General features: G+C 32.4%; 4 protein-coding genes across 4 annotated transcripts in view; 2 read left to right on the top strand and 2 right to left on the bottom strand.

Moving 5' to 3' along the window:
- The window catches only part of LOC125813917 (calmodulin), a 103,303-nt gene extending 86,246 nt beyond the window's left edge, over positions 1 to 17,057 (top strand). Inside the window, exons 2-5 of the mRNA XM_049493393.1 lie at positions 13,642 to 13,721; positions 15,383 to 15,540; positions 16,327 to 16,407; positions 16,543 to 17,057. Coding sequence (XP_049349350.1) covers positions 13,646 to 13,721; positions 15,383 to 15,540; positions 16,327 to 16,407; positions 16,543 to 16,677 — 450 coding nt within the window. The 5' untranslated portion in view covers positions 13,642 to 13,645 and the 3' untranslated portion in view covers positions 16,678 to 17,057. The remainder of the gene's footprint in view (positions 1 to 13,641; positions 13,722 to 15,382; positions 15,541 to 16,326; positions 16,408 to 16,542) is intronic.
- Positions 759 to 3,150, top strand: LOC125813909 (type IV inositol polyphosphate 5-phosphatase 9-like). Its single transcript, XM_049493384.1, has 7 exons — positions 759 to 907; positions 1,022 to 1,129; positions 1,230 to 1,581; positions 1,726 to 1,910; positions 2,414 to 2,522; positions 2,720 to 2,874; positions 2,969 to 3,150. The coding sequence occupies exons 1-7, from the start codon at positions 813 to 815 to the stop codon at positions 3,126 to 3,128; spliced, it is 1,164 nt and encodes a 387-aa protein (XP_049349341.1). The 5' UTR covers positions 759 to 812; the 3' UTR covers positions 3,129 to 3,150.
- Positions 3,349 to 5,293, bottom strand: LOC125814024 (uncharacterized). Its single transcript, XM_049493497.1, has 2 exons — positions 5,157 to 5,293; positions 3,349 to 4,087 (listed from the first exon to the last, which is right to left on the bottom strand). Exons 1-2 carry the CDS (start codon positions 5,291 to 5,293, stop codon positions 3,349 to 3,351), a joined length of 876 nt encoding a protein of 291 aa, XP_049349454.1.
- A 6,337-nt stretch (positions 17,058 to 23,394) lies between the features above and the next one.
- On the bottom strand, positions 23,395 to 23,992 carry LOC125813846 (zinc-finger homeodomain protein 2-like). Its single transcript, XM_049493317.1, has one exon. It carries the CDS (start codon positions 23,951 to 23,953, stop codon positions 23,414 to 23,416), a length of 540 nt encoding a protein of 179 aa, XP_049349274.1. The 5' UTR covers positions 23,954 to 23,992; the 3' UTR covers positions 23,395 to 23,413.

The raw sequence follows: 23,992 nt of genomic DNA on the forward strand, positions 1-23,992 counted from the left end.
GTCTTTTTTGGTATTTCTTTGTTTTATCGTTCAGTTTTCACTTTGTTCATTTTCCAATTACACCTGATTAGTTGATTCTTATCGTTTCAAGTTTCATTTTGTTCGTTTTCACGTGATACCTGATTATTAGTCGCGGTAAAATTTGAGTTGAAAATGTAAATATCACAAGTACTATTTAATTCTTTCTATATCTATTTACAAAAGTATAGTTAGTCCCAAAACAATATATTTATTAGGGAAAAGTGACAACCTTTCCAATCATCATAGACGTTTTTTCCAATAAGTATATATTAACCTTACCTCCCGCTTTCGGTCTATTTAAATTTAATCCAACTTGCATCATCGCTCACATCACATTCCCCTTATTGGTCATGTCCTTCCAATTGAATATGTTAGCAATTCATTAATTAATTTTTTTTTGCTTTTACTGCTGTGTTTAACAACTTGTTTCCCTTTATAAGCATTCCATAATAGAACAAACTAACCAATAGCATTTTGTAGCCCTAACTTTCACCTAGGACGGAGTCGGAACTTTTATTTTACAGACACTCTGAATAGATTACTATTAGTTTGCACATATTAAGTCATTCAGCTGAACTAATAACACAAAATTGTGGCTCCGTTCCTGTCCCAAGTTGTTTCACCCTTTGAACATTTCAGAATAGACCACCTTGAAATCAACTTGCTCTTTTTGTCCCCCTTTATATACACACCAACTTGTACTTTAACTTATTGCCCACCATCTCTCTGACTCTCCCCCACATAAGTATTATGATATAAGTTCTGCATTTTGTTTCGTCTCCTCCGAGGTCATGTGGCTTGCTTTAGCAGCTAACAAGATCCTAGAGGACAGGCAGAATCATGAAGTTGATTATCAAACTACGTCTGCTCAAATTCAAAATTTGACGTATATATACATTTCTCAGTCTTAATTTTAACTATGTATATAAATTTTACCTTTTTAAAACTCTTCAATGCTAGTTTCATCTTATATTTCATGTCCTTTTGAAAAAAAAAACAGATTATTTGTTAGCTCATGGAATGTTGGAGGCATTGCACCACCTTCCGAGTTAAACATGGAAGACTTGCTCCACACTGAAAACAATTTGGCTGACATCTACGTTCTCGGGTAATGTTTATTGACTTTACTGTTATAGTAAGTAAAGTTCAGTTACTTCAATATGACAAAAACGTTACAGTGTATAAAAATAACCCCAAATTTATATCAGGTTTCAAGAAATTGTACCTTTGAATGCCGGAAACATCTTAGTGCAAGAGAATACAAGCATATCTATGCAATGGAATTCTCTTATTAGAGCAGCTCTTAACAAGACTGATGATATCAGTCTTCATCAGAAGGCGGAGCTTGGAGAAAGTCATCAAAAGGTTTATCCACTAAAGAGAGAGGGATCCTTTACTACTTCGAAAACTAGTAATTCACCACATTTTGAATGCATAATTAGCAAACAAATGGTAGGAGTTTTTATCACCATATGGGCAAGGTCTCCCCTGCTTCCTTATATCAGGCATATCAGTATCTCCTCTGTAGGCTGTGGTATTTTTGGCTGCCTCGGCAACAAGGTACAAATCATTTACATCCTAATTTCAACTCGAAAACAAATATCCTAATTTCACATTTTTTTTTATGTCCAAACTCCCTTTTTCTAGTTGTATTTGGTTAATTACTAGTACACTAATTTTGAGGAATTGAACATATATATACAGGGTTCAGTTTCGGTTAGATTTTGCTTGCACGAGACAAGTTTCTGCTTTGTGTGTAGTCATTTAGCTTCTGGTGGAAAAGAAGGAGACAAGAGAGAGCGAAATGCAAATGTCTCCCAAATACTATCACGCACACAATTTTCCTCTGATCCATTTCAATGTTTGCCCAGAAAGATTTTACAACACGAGTATGTATACCTCTCTCAAATGTTTCTTTTTTACTTTATTTGCACAGTATAATTTTCTGACGAAAGGGTTTCAAATCAAACACTTGTCACTCTGTCTTCCTTATAGTGTACTTTTTTTCTATTAGCTCGAGTGTTCGACCTATCCATAATATCGCCAGGTTATGAATATGGTTTTGCTTCTTCTGGTGATATTGCCTGCTTGAGTCGTTGCCTAAACTACTCAAGCAGGCAGATACTCCCTATAATTATTTGAAAAAACTAGGAGTTTGTCAAAATTCTTACCTAACCCCTTGTATGAGTCTCACTTATTTTAGCAAAGAAGTCAACAATTTCATTTATTTAGAACAAAACAAAGAAGATTTGATTGCTTTGTACTCATTTTATATATCAAGTGGTGAATATCTTGAAATATCTTGTAATAAGTAATTAATATCCACAATTTGCAGGCAGTGATTAATTTATAATTATTTTCTAACTGTCACAAGTTGCGTAATCTCATGCAGCAGAGTGATTTGGCTTGGCGACTTGAACTACAGGATTTGCTTACCAGAACCCACAACTAGATCTTTAGTCAATGACAGGCAATGGAGCACATTATTACAAAACGATCAGGTATTCTAATTAATCATCAGCAAAAGAAAAATTAATTCAACCAAGTTTGAAAGTTTAAGTTCTGTAAGCAGAAGTAAATAACCTGCTATAACGAGTTAAATTGAATCGATGATCTAAAAAATCGACTATGTTAGAACTGAAATCCATCAGCTAAATTCAACCATTAATTAATTACTTATCTTAAATTTACATTGAAGTTGAAGGCAGAGTTAAGAGAAGGCTGCACCTTTGAGGGTTGGAATGAGGAGGAAATTGAGTTTGCGCCGACATATAAATACAATCTAGATTCTGATGATTATTATGGCTGCAATAATCAGAAAGGGAAAAAGGAAAAGAATCGAACCCCTGCTTGGTAAGTGATCGATCTCATAACACAAATGGAAAAGTACTAGCGAATTAATATTTTTGTAGAAGGAATTATAGCAACTAGTGTATTAATTATGCAGGTGTGATAGGATTATATGGTTTGGGAAGGGACTGAAACAAAGACAGTATAGTCGAGGTGAGAGTAAGCTGTCGGACCACAGACCAGTACGAGCAATTTTCACAGCAGAGGTCAAGGTTCAGTGTCAATCAACAGAAAATTTTGTCAAAATGTTTTCATAACAACTTGTGAATATTTTCAAATACAAACTATAGCGCCTCAAATATCTGGTGCTGAAAGCATGGACGGATGTACAGTTGATATGGCGGGTTAATCTGAACCAAAAACTATTGATGCGAAGCATGTATTAAAATTGCAACAAATGATAAGTCTGAACATATAATTATTTATATATGACAAATTAGTATTGAGAACCAATAACAGCTAACAACCTATAATTATTTATGGTGTTTTCGTGACATGATCAACTCGAGGTTTATTAGCAATCAGACATCTGAGCTCATCTAATGTTGCAGTAATCTCTGGGAAATGTTTAGAGTGGACTTTGTAAGGGGGAAGCTCTGTCTTAGGGATACGGGCTAATGTTGGTTCCCACGAGAAGAAGATAGCACTATGCATATTAAAAACTTCACCTACTTTTTTATACGTCTTCATCTCTAAAACATACTCGTACAGATATCCAGTCCGCGGTGCAGCCCTATATCTTCCGAAGATAAACAACTTTTCCCCATCAAAACATATTGGAGAAGCAGGACCACCAACACGTCCCACCAGATCCGGCTTGAAGTTAGGCAATGTGTATGAAACTTTCCATTTGCGGCTTACATAATCATAACAAAAAATGACTATGAATTTCTTGAATGAACAAACGAGGGTAAGTACACCACGTACCAACTCCAAAACTGCATCGAACATGAAATTAATAGCACCGTACATAGGATCATTTAAATAAACATGAAGGACTTCACGAGGTAGGTTGATAATTGTAGCCTGTCCAGTACTACTCTTTGTATCAAAAGCAAGAACATTACCGTCACTCGTGAGCCAATGCAAGCAATCGTGCACGAAAACAGGTTGTGGACCGACTATGGAAGTACGATAATATACCTCTTTCAAAAATTGGAATTCATGCCATACAACTCCAGCTTCTTCCGATGAAAATACTCTAAATCCATATCCTCTGCATTTATTCAGCATCCCAACAGTCACCAATTTAAAAGCCAAAAAAGGGAAAGAGATGGAATTAAATTTTTTGAATTTTTGAGGAATCGAACATAAAGATGGACATCAAATATTTAACCTAAGTCAGAGGCCAAGTTGCCTTCTACTAAGTGTTTATTTTCCTTATTTATAATTTGAATATTGAAAAAGTATTTTCCCTTTTCTGGTCCTGTTAGGTTTTCCCTTTGATATCCATTATAATTGATTCTTCCTTATTTTGTATACTGCAAATGGTCAAATACTCAAATATTTATATCTGAGGATTATTAAAAATAGTTTATTATTTCCTTCGTTAAACTTTGGGTCCAAATATACCCTCTCAATTGGATCCGGAGGTTAGATGGCTGAGCTTCTAAGCAAATTGGGTATTTAAAATTGGGGATGCGTTATTTAATTCTATGCTTTGACATGTGTATTTCCATTAAAATTAAAGGTATATTTGTGTCAAAGTATTAGGATATATTTTGATCCAAAGTATAACGAGGGTATATTAAAACTATTTCTAAAATGATCGGGTTATATTTGACCCTTTCCCGTTTTGATAGATACATCGATCTTCATTTGATCAATTCTCTTATTATAGTGTTTCTTAAACAATATTCAAAACATTAAAGCAAGTACAATTAAGGTATCTATATATCAATTTATCATGTGTTGCTTTAGCATATATATCAATTCATCTTTTTTAACTTGTTGAGTTTTATTAGAAGAAAACATTAATTTTTTCTAAAAATGAAACATACCAAAACAGAAACAGGACAGGTTGCAGCTAAACCAAAATCAGTAATTCTCAGTATAGTTCAGGACAAAATACAAAATTGAAAATTGAAGGAAACTAACTATACCAACTGTTGTTTGTGATAAATCGTTTGAGCTCATCTAACGTTGCAATGATAGATGACAGATGTTTCCCGTAGACAGAGCATCGCATGAACACTGGCTAAAGTTGGTGCGAATTGAAGGTATAGAACTCTAATGGATAATAACCAAACCAATCATCATTCTCCAAAGCAGGAGTTATTTGATACCTCTTTCTCTCAGAATCATGATCTTGTCGCGGAGGACATTCTACTAGGAAAAACACATGTTCTCTGTCAATCCATACTGGAAATGAATAGCTATAGTAGTCCAGACCGCTAATAAAGTTGGCGGTCACTCCAGTCATTGCTAGTATAATCATAAGAAGAAATGACTATGGAATTCTGTAAGGTGCAAACAAGGGTAAGTAAACCGTGCACCACCCCTAACCATTTTATGCACTTGAATGCATTATAATCGATATTCATCTCAGGAAGGTCAATTAATGTAACCTTTATTTTCTTTGTATGAAAGAAAGCAAACAGGATTGAAAATTTCTGTGTGTATATTGATGATTCCATTTACAATTGTTAATCCTATATTTATATACAAGAGAGGAAATAAAAAGAACCTTCTATTCTAACTGCTATGCCAGGTGTACAAGATTAATTGGCTCAACCTATAACAAACTTTATTCCTTTTCTATGTATGTACGTTGCTTATTTCAGCCATATGCATATCTCTTGTCTATTGGGCCATTTATACGAAATGATCTGATGACTTCTTTTATCTGAGGTGGGCTTTTAGTTAGCCCATTGTTAAAACAATTCTTCAGCCCAGAGTGTACAACCCTTTTGTCCTTTTCAGACCAAATGAAGGGATTAGAGTTGTCCGATGAAATCAACGCCAAACATGAAACTCTTGTTTGCTTGTTTTTCTTTTCTCCCTTTGATATCTCTTTTCCTTGTTTATCATCAATAATTCCAACATTGTATGAATAACACCACCAACATAAGTTCTCATGAGCCAATGGATTGAATCATAGACGTAGATAGGATTAACTTGCTTCACATAGAGAAATAGATTTTCTTCCCCCACTGGACTTCGCGCCACACACCACATCCAATTGATGAAATTAATACTTTAAATCTATAAAATTCTTCGATCAGCTTGATTATTACCAACATATATTGATCTGAAGTAGGGTAGTCAACAGCGAAAGCTGGAGCAATTGCTCCCCAATGACATTGTTCAGGATCAGGATATGGTGTGCTCCAGTTAAAGGATTGAAAGCACAGTAATTCATAAGTTCATAAAAGTTGATCGAGGAGAATTAGACCCTTGGATATGGCTAAAACATTAAGGTTAACAGGTAAAGTCGTCTCGAAAGGACTGGCTGCTATACTACTACTGTTTATGGAGATTTTCGGATAATTAGCTTTGTGATGAATTGATTAGTGTAGAGATCTTTTGATTTTGGGATAAAGTTTTACAAAATTTAGGATCGGAAATACTAATGTTGAGATCTTCTTGCTTACAACTTTACATTGAACTGCAAATTTCAAAGGCAAGTGGGAGATGATCTCCACAACTAAATCATTAGCCACTTTCTGATGATGCATTTTTACTTGATTTTGTATTTTTCTTTTTCGAGTTTATAAGAAAATAGCCAGTAGTACGTACTATTTATAATTGGGTAAATACATAATATGAATAGAAATAAGAAAACCTACGAATGTGACTGCAAAACTTGTTTAGACATTAACTAATTAAATAATCAAGCTAATACTAACAAAATCCTAAACAATTTATAAGGTTTTTCCTATTTCAATTTTGAATTAGAATATGAATGTTTAAGAGGTAAGGTCTTAAATATGAATGTTTATCATTTAAATTTATTATTATTCCAATTTTGAACTAGAATACGAATGTTTAAGAGGTAAGGTCTTAAATATGAATGTTTATAATTCAATTTTATTCCTATTTTAATTTTAATTAGAATGTGAACTTTAAAAGGCAAGGTTTTAAATATGAATATTTATAATTTAGTTTTTTTTCTATTCCAATTTTGAAGTTGTCTTTAACACTAAACTGTGTGTCAATGTTTAAGACGTACAATGATATTTATAACGGACCGTATTTATAATTTAGGTTTTTTCCTATTTTCCATATTTATAATTTGAACGTTTTGTTAGTAAAAGTAAAAAGATAAGCATAATTAAAAGATAAACATTTATACTGCAACTTATAATTACTCAACCATAGCTAATTATGCCTACAATGCACGTAATATCTATTATTTAAGGGGAATTTTCGCAAATAGCCACTAAAATAATTTTAATTAGGCTCCATAGCTATAGTTTGCTAATTATGATTCATAGCTACATGTTAGGGGGAGGAGAGAGGCGAGAGAGATTGGGAGAGGGAGGAGATAGACGGGCGAGAGGGAAAAGAGCGGAGAGAGGCGACTGCATTTGTATATTTGTCATATAATTGTGTGTATATATATATATATAATTTGTATTTCATATATGTATAAGCGAGGAGAAAGGAGAGAGGCGCACGTAATTACAGCTAAAATAAAGTTGCGAGCAGTAATTAATTTAAATTATAGCTATATTAGCTAATTAACAAATATATGTTATGTTTATTCGCTAAATTTTCCCATTATCTAAACCTACAATACAAATACTAAAACATGGGCCTTTACTAATATCATAGGCTAACATCTCCTCAAATTGGTGTGGAGTATCACACTTCACAAAGCAACAATTTGGAGACGATAAATTATTGAGCAATTTACATAAATCTCATAGTGTTAAGAGATAATTACATTATTTTCCTATACTTTTTAAAATTACAGAAATCCCTTAAAATTTATAGATTTTGGATACATCACTGAACTTCCAAATAAATAGGATTTCAGATACATCACTGGACTTCCGAATACATCAACAGTCATCTGAATACATAGGGGAGGGATGTATCCGAGAGGGAAGAGATGTGTCAGAGAGGGGATAGGGATGTATCAAAGAAGGGATATGACATCAGGATAAATGGGGGAGAAATGTATCCAAAAAGGGAGGAGATACATCAGAGAGGGGGATAGGATGTATTAACGAGAGGGGAGCGAGGTATCCGAGAGGAAATTTTTGAAATTTTTAAATGATAGAGAATTTTAGAGATTATGATAAAATAAAATATATATTTAGATAATTTTTCCTAAACTAATGTCGCAAACGGGTTATACTGGACTCAAGTCTTCCTAAGCATTTCGTATTGGGCCAAAGCCCAACTTTGTTTTAATCGAGAGAGAAAAGCTAATATAAGGTCAAAAGGTCCGAAGCACAGCAGCATAAATGGGTCAAAACCCAAAAATAGTCCATCTTCGAATTCTTCTTTGGGAAACTAAGCAAATACCCTATAAAAGTAAAACAATTACAAATATATACCCCTTTACATTCATACCCCACTAAATAATTACACTATATATCCCCAACTAATTCGCTTAACTGATACTAAATTAGTATCAGTAAATATATTGTATTGGTATCATTAAGGCTGATAATTTCGCTTAAATATATATATATCATTAAAGTTTTTTGTTCAGAAATTGCTCATTAGTCAATGGTACTATATACTCGTTTGGTAGAGTGTATTAGGAAACATAATGCATGCATTAGGTGTGTGTATTAGTAGTACCTTGTTTGGTACACTTTTTCATGTCATGTATAACTAATGCATTAGTTATACACTCTATTGTGTATTAAGTTGTGTATTACTAATACCAAGGAATTCTAGGTATTAGTAATACATAGCATTTTAACACTTGCATTAGATTAAATAATTACAAAACTACCCTTAAAGTCTTTTCATTTTCTTTGTTGTCATAAGTTTTTATTTTTGCTTTTTAGTTTTTTTTTAATTTGTTGGTGTTTTAATAGGCTTTATGGCCTCTTAAGTATTTATTTTTTTAAAAAATAAAAATTTAATTTCAATATAATTTAATCACAATTTTTACTATTGTGATGATAAATTTGATAAAAAAAAATTTTGCAAACTTTTCACAAAAATATTTTTACGCAATAGTACAACTATTCAATAGTATTTTTGAAAAGAAGAAGAAGAAGAAGAAAAGTTAATGGTGTTTTAGCAAATAAATCTTTTTTGATGTTTTAGCAAAGAACTTTATTGCAAAGGAAGTGTACAAATAAATAAAGTGTGAAGGGTATTTTTGTAAACATATATTTTTTTAATAAAAATTATGCAAGATTTGTTATTTCTAATACATCAAACCAAACAATGTATAAGAAATAATGCTTGCATAACTAATACAGGCATTACTAATGCACCCTATCTTGCATTATTCTTATACACTCTACCAAACGACTAATTTTTGAACAAGAAACTTTAATGATGCCATAATATATATATACTCTTACAATATCATTGACTAATGAGTAACTTTTGAACAAAAAACCTTAATGATACCACAACAATATACATATACTCTTATAGTTTCATTGACTAATGAGTAATTTTTGAACAAAAAACCTTAATGATACCACAACAATATACATATACTCTTATAGCATCATTGACTAATGAGTAATTTCTGAATAAGAAACCTTAATGATACCAATACATTATATATATATATACTGATTTAGTATCAGTTAAGCAAAATTATCAGCCTTAATGATACTAATATAGTATATGATACTGATTAGTATCAGTTAAGCCAAAATTATCAGCCTTAATAATACTAATATAGTATATGATACTGATTAGTATCAGTTAAGCGAAAATTATCAGCCTTAATGAATAGGGGTATGAGCTATAATTATTTATGAGAGAATGAGTATTTCAGGAATTACTTTGGGTATGAACTTGTAATTATTTAAGATTTTATGGTCCGTTTATGTAATTTTCCCATTCTTCTATGTGGAGTCATATATTTTGTCCATTTCATTCGAAATCATATAAAGACAATTCCTATTTGATATAGCTATTTGTACAAGTATTTTACGGTTAAAAAACAACTGTCTCTTGTACAGATCGTGTATAAATCTATTATAACTATAGGATACTCCCCTTTCGCGAATTACTGCGTTTATCCTAGTAATCCACAAACGACGAAAATCTCTATTTTTCCTATCCCTATCCCGATGAGCCAAAACTAAAGCTAATTTTATTCATATAGTATTTTTCCTTTTTTGTTGAATTCTATTTGATATGTAATCTAAATGAATTTCCCTTAAAAGCCGTTACGTTTTTGTTTAAAGTCTCTTTTTTAATTCTTTGTTAATCCGTCATCATTTACTTCGTTATTAATTGGGCAAATGAATAAATCTTGATTTATGTTACTGTTGCTTAAATGAATCCTTCAACAACAAAAAATAATTAAAAAAAGAGCTTTTCTTTCAACTAAATTCAAAAATAGCTTTTCCTTTTGGTTATCATTTATATTGAATAAATTCGATAAGTATTTCAAATTAATTAAATTAGCCAAGAAAAGTTATTTACCAGTTAATTATATGTTTATGGACACTTTGAGTCCATAAAACTTTTTTTAAAAGTGTCATTTAAATGCTTACCTATAAATTTGAAATTTGAAAGACTCTTTAGTTAAGTCTTTTAAAATTAATAAGGATTTTTTTAATTTGATTTGAAAAATTAAGCGACTATTTATTGATAAAAATAACGCCAAAGCTATTTAGTAACTTTAGTTCAAATATTTATATTAAAAAAATTATTAAATATATAATCAAAATTAATTTCAAAACTTAATTACTAACACAATATCATTATTTGAGAGATTAGAAATTCAAATTTATAAAATTTAATATTTTAACTCGAACATTAATGAAGAAGAGAGGAATACAAACGGTGAACAGAGAGACAAATGAGTACAAAACAGAAGTGCAAAAAAATAATAATATAGAATAAGAAAAAGAGGGAAAGAAAATAAAATAAAAATAAAGTAGTTGAATGGAAATTTCTCTAAAGTTTGAGGATTCATTTGCTGCTTGTTAATTGGATGGAAATTTGAAAGGGACAAAGACTCTATGGTTTATGTTATATTAATGATGATGAAATGGTCCCACTAAGATTCCTTCAAATTAAATATTAAGTACTCTCTCAGTTTTAAAAAGAATGTCCCAGTTTCCTTTTTTGTATATTTAAAAAAGAATGATTCTTTTCGTTTTTTGGCAATAATTTAACTTTAACTTTTCACGTGACATGTTTAAGACCACAAGATAAAAGAACATTTTATTACATTTGACATAACTTTAATTTAGAACCACAATATTAAAAAGTCTTTTTTTTTAACTCCGTTTCAAGTCAAATTAGACCATTCTTTTTAAAACAAAGGTTGTACTATATTTAATGACTTAAAGTGTATTTTAAATTCAAAGGCGTATCCAGGATTTCGGGATGATGGATGCATTATTACAAAAAGGTTGATCTAAAATATAAATTTGATCGGTTGGACATTTAAGTTCTTATTACTGAAAACCGTTAAAACTAATATTATAGGTCCAAAACTAATTAAAATGTCAAAAGTGTTACCAATAACCATTTAGAGAGGTGTTATCTAATTTTACAAAGAAAAATAAAACAAGATGAATATAAAATTCAAATTTCTAACCTCACGTAGAGAGGTGCACCCAGTCATCATCGCATTATATGATACTCCGAATATGGGTTCACATATCTATATTTCAATATTTTTCAAAAATATAACACTACTATATATGATCTCGGGAGGGGAGCATGAGTTCACGTGAACCCGGTGACCCCTCCTTGGATACGCCTCTGTTTAAATTGGTTTATAAAGTTTAGAACGTGCGTGCCATTTCTATAGTAATTTCGAAGTTCTAAATAAATAATTTGAGATTGTGGAAAAGAATGACAACGTTTGAATTAGGACTAATGATTGTATCATGAAATACATACACAATATTCTTATATAAAAATATTTTATTATAATAATTAAGTTTTTTTTTTTTTCAAAATTGATTGAACCGATTTTTAGGTTATATTTCACTTTTCTATAATAACAATAATTCTAGGCTATAACAACTTTTTTCTGTAATTAGTAATTTAATATGATAACTAACCATTTTTATAAATATAGTATCACTAAGACAAATCAATACAAAGTATTGCTAAGATTCCTAATAATATGTCTAGATATTTAAATCAAATATTTGATGTTTTATCACACTATTTATGTCAAAAGAATATTGTATGAATACTGTATTATTACCATCATTAAAAAACATTAGAATTTAACATTAGAATACTTATAAGAATCAGATATGATATAAATATCAAATCATGTTATAAGAATATAACAACCAACTGTTAAAACAATTTTAAAAAAATCGAAATCAACTATTTACTCACTATAACAGCCAAAAATTATTGAAAGGAATCTACGTGATTTTTTTAATTAAAACGTTATTTAGATTTTTAAAGTTCAATAAGCAAATAGCATTATGATATTCAAACTTGTTTCCCGTTGCAACAAAAAGACAAGGTTTGTATAAAAACCAAACTTTATATCTAATGAAAATGAAATGTAATATAGGAACTAACAACTACTCATAAATTTTGGCGTGATTAATGAAATTCCTTTATTCTTTATTGAAGTATGTTGGATTGCGAATGATTTTTTTTTTTAAAGAAAACTTTTTACTAATAGGCCTCATAAAGTACGAATTTATATTAATTGAGTCAGTAAATTTCAAATATCACATAATTACATTTTTAAAAAAATGGTACTCCATATTACTAACTATTGAAGGTAGTCTTACCATGAAAAACTTATCTATATTTGTCATTTTGGATACGCAAATATGGTGCTTAAACTTGTTTCATGTTGTAATAAAAAAACATCAAGGCGCCACAAAAAGTTTTGGTGGAGTACTAACTACTCCTTCATCCTTCAATGTGAGACTTAGCTCCTCAATGTGGGACGTCCTGAAGCAAATTCAAGTTTAGTCGAGATCCAATATGAGTATCGGATATTGAAAAGAAGAAGAAGAGGGAAACATTGAAAGCACCCCCAAACTCGGCGCACACTATTAATTTCATCTCTGAATTATTGATAGCCTTGAAAGACACTCATTTACTTGACTAGCTGAACTTATATACACCTTCGATCTTAAAATATAATTGAAATACACCCCTAAATTATTGTCGCCAATTGAGGGTGCTTTCAACACTTCTCTGGGGTTTTTATTAAGAGTTTCATGCTCCTACTAAAATTTGAGACAACTTGTTATGTCATGTGACAAACTGAGTGTATATCTAAGTTTAGTTAGTCTAACATAATAGTATTTTTAAAATTGTCAATAATTTAGACACAAACCTAATAATTTGCGTCAAATTTAAAAGTGTTTTCACTATTTCTCTCTATTTTCTTTGATAATTTTATTTTAGTAATTTTTTCAAATTTTAAAAGACAAAAAGAAAAAAGTAACGCGTCCTCGAATTAAGGGCCCATTTATGTGGAATATTTACCGTACGATATTTCCACATTATTTCGAGAAGCCCACTTTTATCGGCGAGTCAAGATATTTCTACTCGTTTTCCCCTTCTTTAAATACCGTCTTATGTGTCTAAACGAAATCAAAAGCTAAAGCTCGCGCATAGGGTTCTTACAGTTCGAATCGAAGAAATTGTTTAAAAAAAAAAGAGAGGAAAAAAAATGGCAGAGCAGCTGACGGAGGAGCAGATCGCCGAGTTCAAGGAAGCTTTTAGCCTTTTCGACAAGGATGGCGATGGTAAAAATTATCGTTTTTCTCGTCTCTTTCATTTCCGTTCGTTTTTTGTGATCTTACAGTGCTGTAATGGTGTTTTTTTTGGGGGGGCAATTTTTTTGAGAAGGAAATGTTGTTTATGCCATTGAATCTGATTTTGTGGTTTTGGAGTAGATCTAAGCTTTGGCTACGCTTTTTATTTGGTTGACTTACTTTTTACGCGATGTAGTACTCAAATGTTCAAGAGATCACTACTGTAAACTTAAATTACACCGTTTATAGTTCTTTGATTTTGCTGTTCTGGTAAAATTGAGGAACGAAAAAAAGTAGAAGAACAGAAAATGCTGGTAGGACTTAAGTCTATCTATAGTAGGATCATTGGTTGACGAAGTCGTAGGACGGGAGGTAATCATCTCCATCTTGTAATTTCGTTCATCTGCTCATAGGAAATCTTGAAATTGGGAGGCCGAGCCATTTTTTTTAATTCATTGGTAGAGTTGTCAACTTGTCATTAATAGAATTAACTTTTATTTTTTCCCTATGGAGTGGTACGTGATGACGGAAGTGCCTAATGTGAGAAATTTGTCTTACATTTGACATTATCTATCACACCTCAGTTCTGTTTAATTTGAAGTTTGCGTGATGGCATTCGATTGATTGTTGATTGCATCTTATATTTATTGATGTCCTCTTTTACTTAGTACAATTTATTGAAGTGCCTAGTTATTAAGCCATTTTAAAAATATAATCCATGTTGGTTACCATTGTATCCATATGAGGAGAGAGAAGTTCTGAAATTTTCAGGTGAGAGCCAAGAACTCCTAAAGGAAGTCAACCCAGGAAGAGAAATGAGGTTAACAGAGAGAAGGGATTTTCTTTTAAGAGTGATTGGCCCTCTCTGTTGTGCCAATGATTTTCTGTAGCTACTAAACCAACACCATTTGTTAATGAAATACTCAGAAGTAGAAAATGAATCCATATATTTCAGTGATGATAATAGTGTCACTCTTTGGGTCAACAAAATGGGGCATTAAAGACTATCCAACCTGTATATTGGCCTGGCAAATCCCAGGATGGCCTGCAATTTCTCTCTTTTGCATTCAACTGGTGATTTTGCAGCCATGGTGCTCTTTTATTGAGCCGAGGGTCTATTGGAAACAACTTCTCTACCCCCACGAAAGCAAGGTCTGCACCTCACCCTTCCCTGACTCCTCTCGTAGGATTACATTGGGTTGTTGTTGATAGTTGACTAGGGTCTGCTTATATCCTAATTTTTGGTATTTGGAGTTGTTTCAAAATGAGCCAAGGTTCTATTGGAATCGGCCTCTCTACACCCACAAAGGTAGGGGTAAGTTCTGCATAGATCCTACCCTCTCCAAACTCCATTTGTGAAAGCTAATGTGATTGTTTTGATTGGATAGAGTGTTCTTCATTACTTCCCTGTTTTTTTTTTCTTCTTATTTTTTATATACAAACAGGAGTTGCCTCTGGGAGGGGGCTTTTTGATATGCCACCTTTCAATTGTGTTTTCACTTTTAGTTTCTCAATGTAATTGCATCTGGTTGCTCCTTAAAGTCCCTGTGGAGATACTTCATTTTATATTCTCCCAAGGAGTACTCTATATTGTTACTATTCCATGAGCAGAATCAAAACTTCTAGTTGTGATCTGACATTTGCTTCTATAGGCTGTATTACTACCAAGGAGTTGGGAACAGTGATGAGATCACTTGGTCAGAATCCCACTGAAGCTGAACTACAGGATATGATCAGTGAAGTTGATGCTGATCAGAATGGAACCATTGATTTTCCAGAGTTCTTGAATCTGATGGCACGTAAGATGAAGGTATAGGAGTACTAGCTATTTTAATATTATGTTAGTATTTCTTATTTGGCCTTATTGAGATATTTGAAAGGCTGTTAAACTTCAGGTTTCCTCAACCATTATTTAGATGCCTCCTCATTGAGAATTGATCTCAAGGACAATTTTGACTTATTTGACCAGGGCGGATGGCAACTTTGCTGTTTTGATCCAAATTCTTTTTCTATCTCTTTAAGTTTTGATAGCCTCATGCATATAACAATTTTGTGTTTATATTTTAGTCCACTGTTCTGTGATTAGGGATTGTCATGGTGTGGCCCAACTTCATATGTTTGTACTTGTCTATCAACCCGATAACTTGTCGTATTTTAACTTTGAAATATTGTGGGTGACTTTTTGTGTCAGGTGATCTTTGGGTCAAATATTGAGTATGCAATGGTCTGGATAGTTCCTAGATTCTTCAAACATTTCACGAGAAACCTTGCTTTAAGTTCTGCATGCACTGAGATAATCTTTCTTTTAGGAAAAGTTGTTGACATGCTGATGCCTATATAAACATCCAAGTTACAATAATGAGATAATACAATTTTCGAGGGATCAATGATTGGAAGATTCTTCCTTTTGTTCTTTCAGCATTTCGTTATTGTTTTCCCTTTGGATCTTATATAATCATGATAAGGAGGACGGAAATATGCTTTCTTCATCGCTTATCAAATATTATTGATTGTCAAATCTAGTAGTGTTGTGCTCAAATAATCATTTTTCATACTTGAGAAAAGAAAGTATATAATTTGGACTATTCTTGTGAAGGACACTGATTCTGAGGAGGAACTCAAAGAGGCCTTCAAGGTTTTCGATAAAGATCAGAATGGCTTTATTTCTGCAGCTGAGGTACTTTTCTTATTTTCTGCAAGTAATTATGTGGGAAGTGTTATTTAACATGCTAATAGTTTTTTTGTCAGCCAGTATTATGGACTGCCAATTCCTGTGTTTTATGAGTCTACATTTTAACATTTTACATTTCAGCTTCGTCATGTAATGACAAACCTTGGAGAGAAGCTGACTGATGAAGAGGTGGATGAGATGATCCGAGAGGCAGATATTGATGGTGATGGGCAAGTTAATTATGAGGAGTTTGTCCGTATGATGCTTGCCAAGTGATGGCTTAAGATTCTCTTAGCTACTGTGTAATTTATGATGGCCGCTTAGTTACTACAACTTCTAGCTGGCAGTTTATATTCTGTTCTGTTAAGACAAACAAATGTGTCGTATGGTTTTACTAGCATCTAGACTCCTTTCAGTTTTATGTTAACTTATGGACTACAGGTGTATGCTGCTTTAGTCCCTTGCCCATCCAGAGGGTAAAAGAAAAGGAGAAATTAGATAGTTCATTCGTAATATCTTGTTAGTTGCCTTGGTTTCTTTCCAGGCTACAGTCTGTATGTGTTTCACTGTCTCTAACTGTTATATTTCCCGTTTCTGGTTTTCGCTTTTATCACTGATTAATGGGAAGGTCAAATGCAAGGTGATTATTTCCTAAAGCTTCGAATGTTAGATGTCTGATGCCCTCGTTTTTATGTAGTTATTTCCTGTGATTTTTTTCGTCACTTTGAATGCATGTTTATATGGGTGTGGGTATCTTATTTCAGAGTAGAACTGAGATCATTATTTTGGAAGGCATACTGAATTTTATGTTAAAATTGACCTATGGAAGGACAGGAAAGGGAGGAGAGAATATAGGGCATAAAAGTTTTCTCATTACATTTGAGGAAGAAGAAGAAGAGGAGGGACAGAAAATTACATTCCGCCAATTTGTGTGGGATTCTCATTAGTACCACAAGACTAAAGTTTTGGTGACCCTTTCAAGTTGAGCAAAATCTGGTTCAAAGAATATTAGCTTGCCATTACGAGTTCATTTTATATCCTGATAAGTGGATACAAGATAGAGTATTGAACTTTTCTTTTTTACCTATATTATATGCAAAACTTATAAATTTAATTACCACTATTAAGTAGGTTCTCATGGTGTATGTTATTTGCGGATGACATAGTACTGATTGATGAGACGCGGGATAGAGTTAATGCGCGGTTGGAGGTGTGGAGACAAACGTTGGAGTACACAGGTTTCAGGTTGAGTAGGACCAAAACAGAATATTTGGGGTGCAAATTCAGTGATGTGTTGGATGAGACAGATGTGGAAGTGAGACTTGACGCACAGATCATTCCTAAGAAGGAAAGTTTTAAGTATCTTGGGGCTGTAATCCAAGGGAGTGGTGACATCGACGATGATGTCACACATCGCATTGGGGTTGCTTGGATGAAATGGAGGCTTGCCTCTGGAGTATTGTGTGATAAGAAAATTCCACCGAAACTTAAAGGTAAGTTCTATAGAGTGGTAGTTAGACCGGCCTTGTTGTATGGAGCGGAGTGTTGGCCAGTCAAGAACACACATGTCCAAAAAATGCATGTTGCGGAGATGAGGATGTTGAGATGGATGTGTGGGCACACTAGGAGCGACAAGATTAGGAATGAGGTTATCCGGGAGAAGGTGGGAGTGGCCTCTGTGGTGGACAAGCTGAGGGAAGCGAGACTGAGATGGTTTGGACATGTGAAGAGACGGAGCGCAGACGCCCCAGTGAGGAGGTGCGAGGAAATGGTGGTAGAGGGTACGCGGAGGGGTAGAGGTAGGCCCAAGAAGTATTGGGAAGAGGTGATTAGACAAGACTTGGCTAGGCTTCACATTACCGAGGACATGACTCTAGATAGGAAGGAGTGGAGGTCGTGTATTAAGATGGAAGGTTAGTAGGGTTAGCGTGTTGCCGTCCCTCGCGAGGGTATGGGTTGTTAGCGTTTGGAGTAGTCCTAGCCGTATTGCTGTTTACTGCGTTTCACTCCTCACATTACTTTCTTGATGTTATTGTATCATTTGTTGATTATACACTATCTTTTGGATTGGTTGTTATGTTTTATATATAGCTCTCCTGTCACTTAGATTTGTTGTTCTTGAGCTGAGGGTCTCCCGGAAACAGCCTCTCTACCTCCACGAGGTAGTGGTAAGGTCTGCGTACACTCTACCCTCCCCAGACCCCACCTAGTGGGATTTCACTGGGTATGTTGTTGTTGTTGTTTGTTGTTATTAAGTAGGTTCTCATTTAATTACCTTATATAACTATATTTATCAATTATATACGAAAAAAGGAATTAAGTTTCAATCTTTCCAATTTTCTCTCCTACTCTTTCTCACGCCTCTCCCCTCCTCATTTTCTATGAATTTGGTATTGTTCTCTTTTATTTGTTTGTATATGTGAAACATATCAATCTTATATCAAGCTTCAACACGTGTCGATCATTAACGAACACTAAACGTTTGCTATATTTATGTGCCAATTGAATCAATTTATCAATGATCTCTTTGAATTTAAAGAGTTGCATAACAGAGTAAGGTTTGTATTGATCCTAAAAGAACTTACAAGTTGATTAAAGATCAAAAGAAAAATAGAAAAGGGAGATTCCAGACTGCTATTACAAAATAGCTAATTAAATATAAAATAATATAATTCATAGCATAACCCTAATGAGATAGTTCTCCGCTATATATATGCATCTTTAGTGTATATGCTCATTCCTTCAACCAGAGTCCCAAGTGTAATTTGATCATTTGGGTCTTCTATTGTGGCTAGAATCGTAATAAGTTGAATAGGTCATTTCTTAGTTGGTTGTACAGTAAAACCTCCTCTAAATTAATATAAGCGGAACCATGAAATATTACTTTATTTTGTAGAGATATTATTCAATTGATAAATTAATATTTATTAATTTAAAGAGTGTTTCGAAACCAAAAAATTGTTCAGGGATAAAATCTCAAAAAATTTGAAAGAACTCACTTGTGAAAATGTCATTCAGGAACTTGAGGTCATGATTAATGGTCTCGGTTACTGTATTTAAATGGACGTTAACAACCTATTGCCTTTGGATGGGTGAAAAACTAAAAATGATACTTGTTCAGAGGTTCTGAGCTTAAAACAAATTGTAGATATCATTGGAAAAACAATGTTAATGATAAAGTTGAAGATGATATAATACCTTTGGAATCAGTTACACGTAAGGAAACACTTGCATCTAAAACTCTTCACAATTTTATGTTGCAATTCGAAAAGACAAAATCAAAACTTTTGGATGCAACAAGAAAAGTTAGAGATGAACTTCAACTATATTTAAATTTTAACAAAAACAGAACATAATGGAATCATGTTTACTAAATTTTCTTAGATATATTTGTACTTTTAAAGAATTACTAATTTATAATATTTAATGGGACCGTATATTTATATAGGGGTCTTCTGAAAATATATTATCTTATTGAAATGAGTGATTTTTCCATTGGCCCAAATCAGGATCGGATGAAATTATTATCTTAGAGAGATTATTAATTAACCGAGCATTAATTTAGTGAGGTTTTACTGTATATGGTTCGGCGAGTCTTTTTCATTTTTTAAATGAAAATACACACATTTGTGTGTGGAATGATCATTATCTAATTAAATTATTATAATTCTTCCATTGTTTCTCATCTGTTTCGCGCCATTGTTGTTGTTTGAATCGAATATTGTTCTAAAAGATTGATAATATCTTTGGAAGTGTTGACAAAAAAAAATAATCTTTGGAAAGTTGCATCTCAATTTTGAAAAAGTTTGATGAAGATTAAAGTTGATTTTGATTGTAAGTTTCAAATTTAAATTCAAATAGGAAGATAAATACGTGTATACAATAATATATACCAATTAAAAAATATACAATCAACACCGATATACAAAATATATACAAGTCGTATGATACAACAACAATGCAATTGTATGCTAACCGACTGTGAATATGTTTTGAGTGGATATCATGCAACAAAAAGTTGAAATATATGTATCAACCAAATATATATATATATATTATACTAGTGGCCAAATCCGTACTTTGTACTGACAAATATATATTATAAAGTTATTATTTTACATAGTTTTGATTAATTTCTGAAAGTGTTTGACAAATATAAAACATAACTTAAAATAAGTTACAAAATGTTTGACAAGGTAAAAAATGACTTAAAATAAGTCAAAACTGACTTAAAATAAGTCAGAAACCAAAAGTAGGTCTCCCCATACTGCTTATTTTTTGACTTAAAAGTCGTTTCAGTTTGACTTTTTTTTTTATACTTAAAAGCTACTTTTTTTAAGCTGATCCAAACGGGCTCTTAGAAGACTATTTTTCTGAACAACGTTAAAAGACATTGTTCAACTTTATAAATAAAAGGCTAAAGTACTCATTACCCTCCTGAACTTGAAGCTTTTTATTCGGTGTACACCTAAACTAATTTTTGTTTTAATTACCCCTCCGAACTTGTTTATTCCTCCGTTGCGTACATCTTTATTGTCCACCTAGCGTAGAAATTTATAACACACTCTACTAGGCACGTGAGGAAGTGATTTTTTGCCACATCATAAAGCTACAACAGTAAAAAAACGTAAAATCTCGATTTTTCTTTAATATTTGGCATATTTTTAACGAAAAATAGGGGAAAATGTAAATGAAAAGTAAAGGAAACAAAGATTAACACTTACTTGGTAAGAATTTCTGACAGTTTGAAATTTAATCGATCTACTTCACGTCTAGAAAAACCCAAATCCAAAAGGAGTTTCGCGAAATCAGCCCTTATTCAAAAATAACTTTTAAACAATGAATTTTAAATTTAAGAAATTTATTTTTTGCAATATTAATTTATCTAGGTGGCTATTATTTATCCAGGTTGAAATCCACATCACCACTTTTGCCATCTGTCGCGCCCGTGTAGTCACAATAGGAGTAGGTGGACGAAAAAGGTGTACGTGATGGAGGAATAAACAAGTTCGGGGGGCAATTAAAACGGAATATAATTTAGGTGTACACCGAATAAAAAGCTTCAAGTTCAGGGGATAATGAATACTTTTGCCTAAATAAAATTCAAAATAACTTACAAAATTTTAAATTATAACTTTTTTTTAAAAAAAAATTGTTTAAAAAGAATTTAAGAATAATTGTCCAAAAGGTCCTTAAGTACTAAAAATAAATAAATTATCATCTAAAAAGTTTATAAATAAAAGAGAGAAAATATAAAAAAAACAACTCAAACTTCACACAAATTATTCATTTCAATCCCAAACTATTGACAACCTTAAAAACAATTATTTACTTGACTAATTGAAGTTAAATACACGGTACATTTCTAAATCCACGTCAAATTTAGGAGTGTTTTCAACACTTCTATCGATTTTTATTAAAAACTTCATGCTCCTACAAGAGTTTGAGACTACTTGTTATGTCATGTGGCATATCGAGAGTGTATCGGGGGTGTATTTGAGTTTAGTTAGTCAAGTAGAGGGGTATTTTTAAGGTTGTCAATAGATTAAGGATGAAACTAATAATTTGCGTCAAATTTAGAGGTGTTTTTTTATACTTCTCTCTAGATAGAAAAAAAGGGATAAGGGTCTGAAAAATATCTCAACTTTGGTCGAATTTGCTGTTGCGATACTAAACTTTCATGAGGACCTATTACCTCCCTAGACTATTTAATACCGTATTTTTTACCCCCTGAACTATTTAATAATGTATTTTAAAGATATTTATGTGCCCACGTGGACACTTTATTATTTACAATTTTGCATTATTTTTATGTCCACGTGGGCAAATATATATGTTTAAAATACGGTATTAAATAGTCTAGGGAGGCAATAGGTTCTCATGAAAGTTTAGTATCACAACAACAAATTTGACCAAAGTTAGGATATTTTTCAGACCCTTATCCCTAAATAAATTGACTATTTATATAAAACAATTATCAAAAAAGAAATACCCAAAGAAATTTACTATCCAAATTTGGTCCATTATGAATTTACGATTGTGACTTATCCCAACAAGTGTTTTGTGGTGACAGATATATAAATGTGTGACTTGTGAGTCTATCCAACACGCAAAATAAAAACAAAAATTGATATTTCTTCTCCAATAAATTACAATCTTTCCGTCTCAAAGGAGGGCTCTATATTTGACTATTTAGGTTAATTTATGGCTTAATATGTACTTCTCTTCGCTGAATATACTCTATTGTTGTGAGATATTTATAGTTTTCAAAAACAATTATTATTAAAAAAAATTAATTTTATTTAAAAAACACGATACTATAATTCAATGCAAGTTTTAGTATACAAATGGACCCAAGTGGCAGTTTCTCCATACATAGATTTACGAATTAATGCCAGAGGATAAGAAGCATCACACATTCTCCCACCCACTGATGTAATAATGTAGATCTAAAACAGCACACATACATGTTTGATTTTTTTTCATTCTAATAGCTTGTGAGATTCAATTTTTGAAATTTACTTTTTTTATTTTTAAGTATTTTTTTTAAAAAAATATTAGTAAAGTTTTATGTTTAACTAATTAATTTGAAATGTAAGTTAACTACTATTGGAACAACTTTTCTGCTTGGCAAAAATTCATAAGTATTTTTGAAGAAAATCCTTTTTTTTAGCTTATGCTAATACTACTAAAATTTAAAAGATCAATACTTATTTTTAAAGCTTAACCAAACGCTTCAACTATCTAAAAATAAAAATAAGCACTCAGATTAAAAAAAAAAATGCTTCCAAAAAGGTTGGTCAAATAAGATACAATTAGACTTCTTACCTGCCTAACATTCATTGATTCTTACTGGAAAAAAAAAAGTAGTAAAAGAAGGTCTCAAGTGCTGCAATTAATACAAGATGGAATAATATTAGTGGATTTAATTAGCCAAAATATAAGAAAGGATTATTAATAACTCAAACTAAACTATAGTACTCCTTGAGAAGTAAAAATTAAATTAGACCTTTTATTGAGTAAGAGAAGATGCATTATTGCCAGTAATAGTACTGGATACAGAGGAAGAATTATTCTTATGATTATGCATCCATACTTTAAACACCTTTCTACTTACCCCTATCTCTCTGCAAAATCTCTCAGTCTCGTTTTCCTCATCTTTCCTTTGTAGCGTCCACCCCAATTTCTCCGCAAATGCCAGCATTTTCTCCTTCTGATCTCCCGTAAACTTCGTCCTAAACCTCTTCTTCCCGCTCCTCTCCGATACCGTCGGCGACTCTTCAGTAGTCGCCAGACGGTAATCATGAGCCGCGATGATTTCTCTATCGTCGCGGCTACTGTTGTTGCTGTAACTTCCACCGCAAGTGAACTTGCGGTGGAAGTTACGGTGACAACCGCAGGCAGCACAGTTTAAACTGATGCTGCCTCCGGGTGAAGTGTTGCTGTCATCAAGTGTGAATTCTCCACAGCCATCAGTGGCATAACTGCCAAGGCTGGCTGCATGGTTCCTTAAGCACTCTCTGTAAATGTCATTTGATTTGGCTCCTTGCATTTTCTCTTTCTCTCTCTTTTCTGTTTTGCCTCTCTACTA

This window comes from Solanum verrucosum, unplaced genomic scaffold (assembly GCF_900185275.1).
Source record: "Solanum verrucosum unplaced genomic scaffold, falcon-dt-bn FXZP01000205.1, whole genome shotgun sequence".
NCBI lineage: Eukaryota > Viridiplantae > Streptophyta > Magnoliopsida > Solanales > Solanaceae > Solanum > Solanum verrucosum.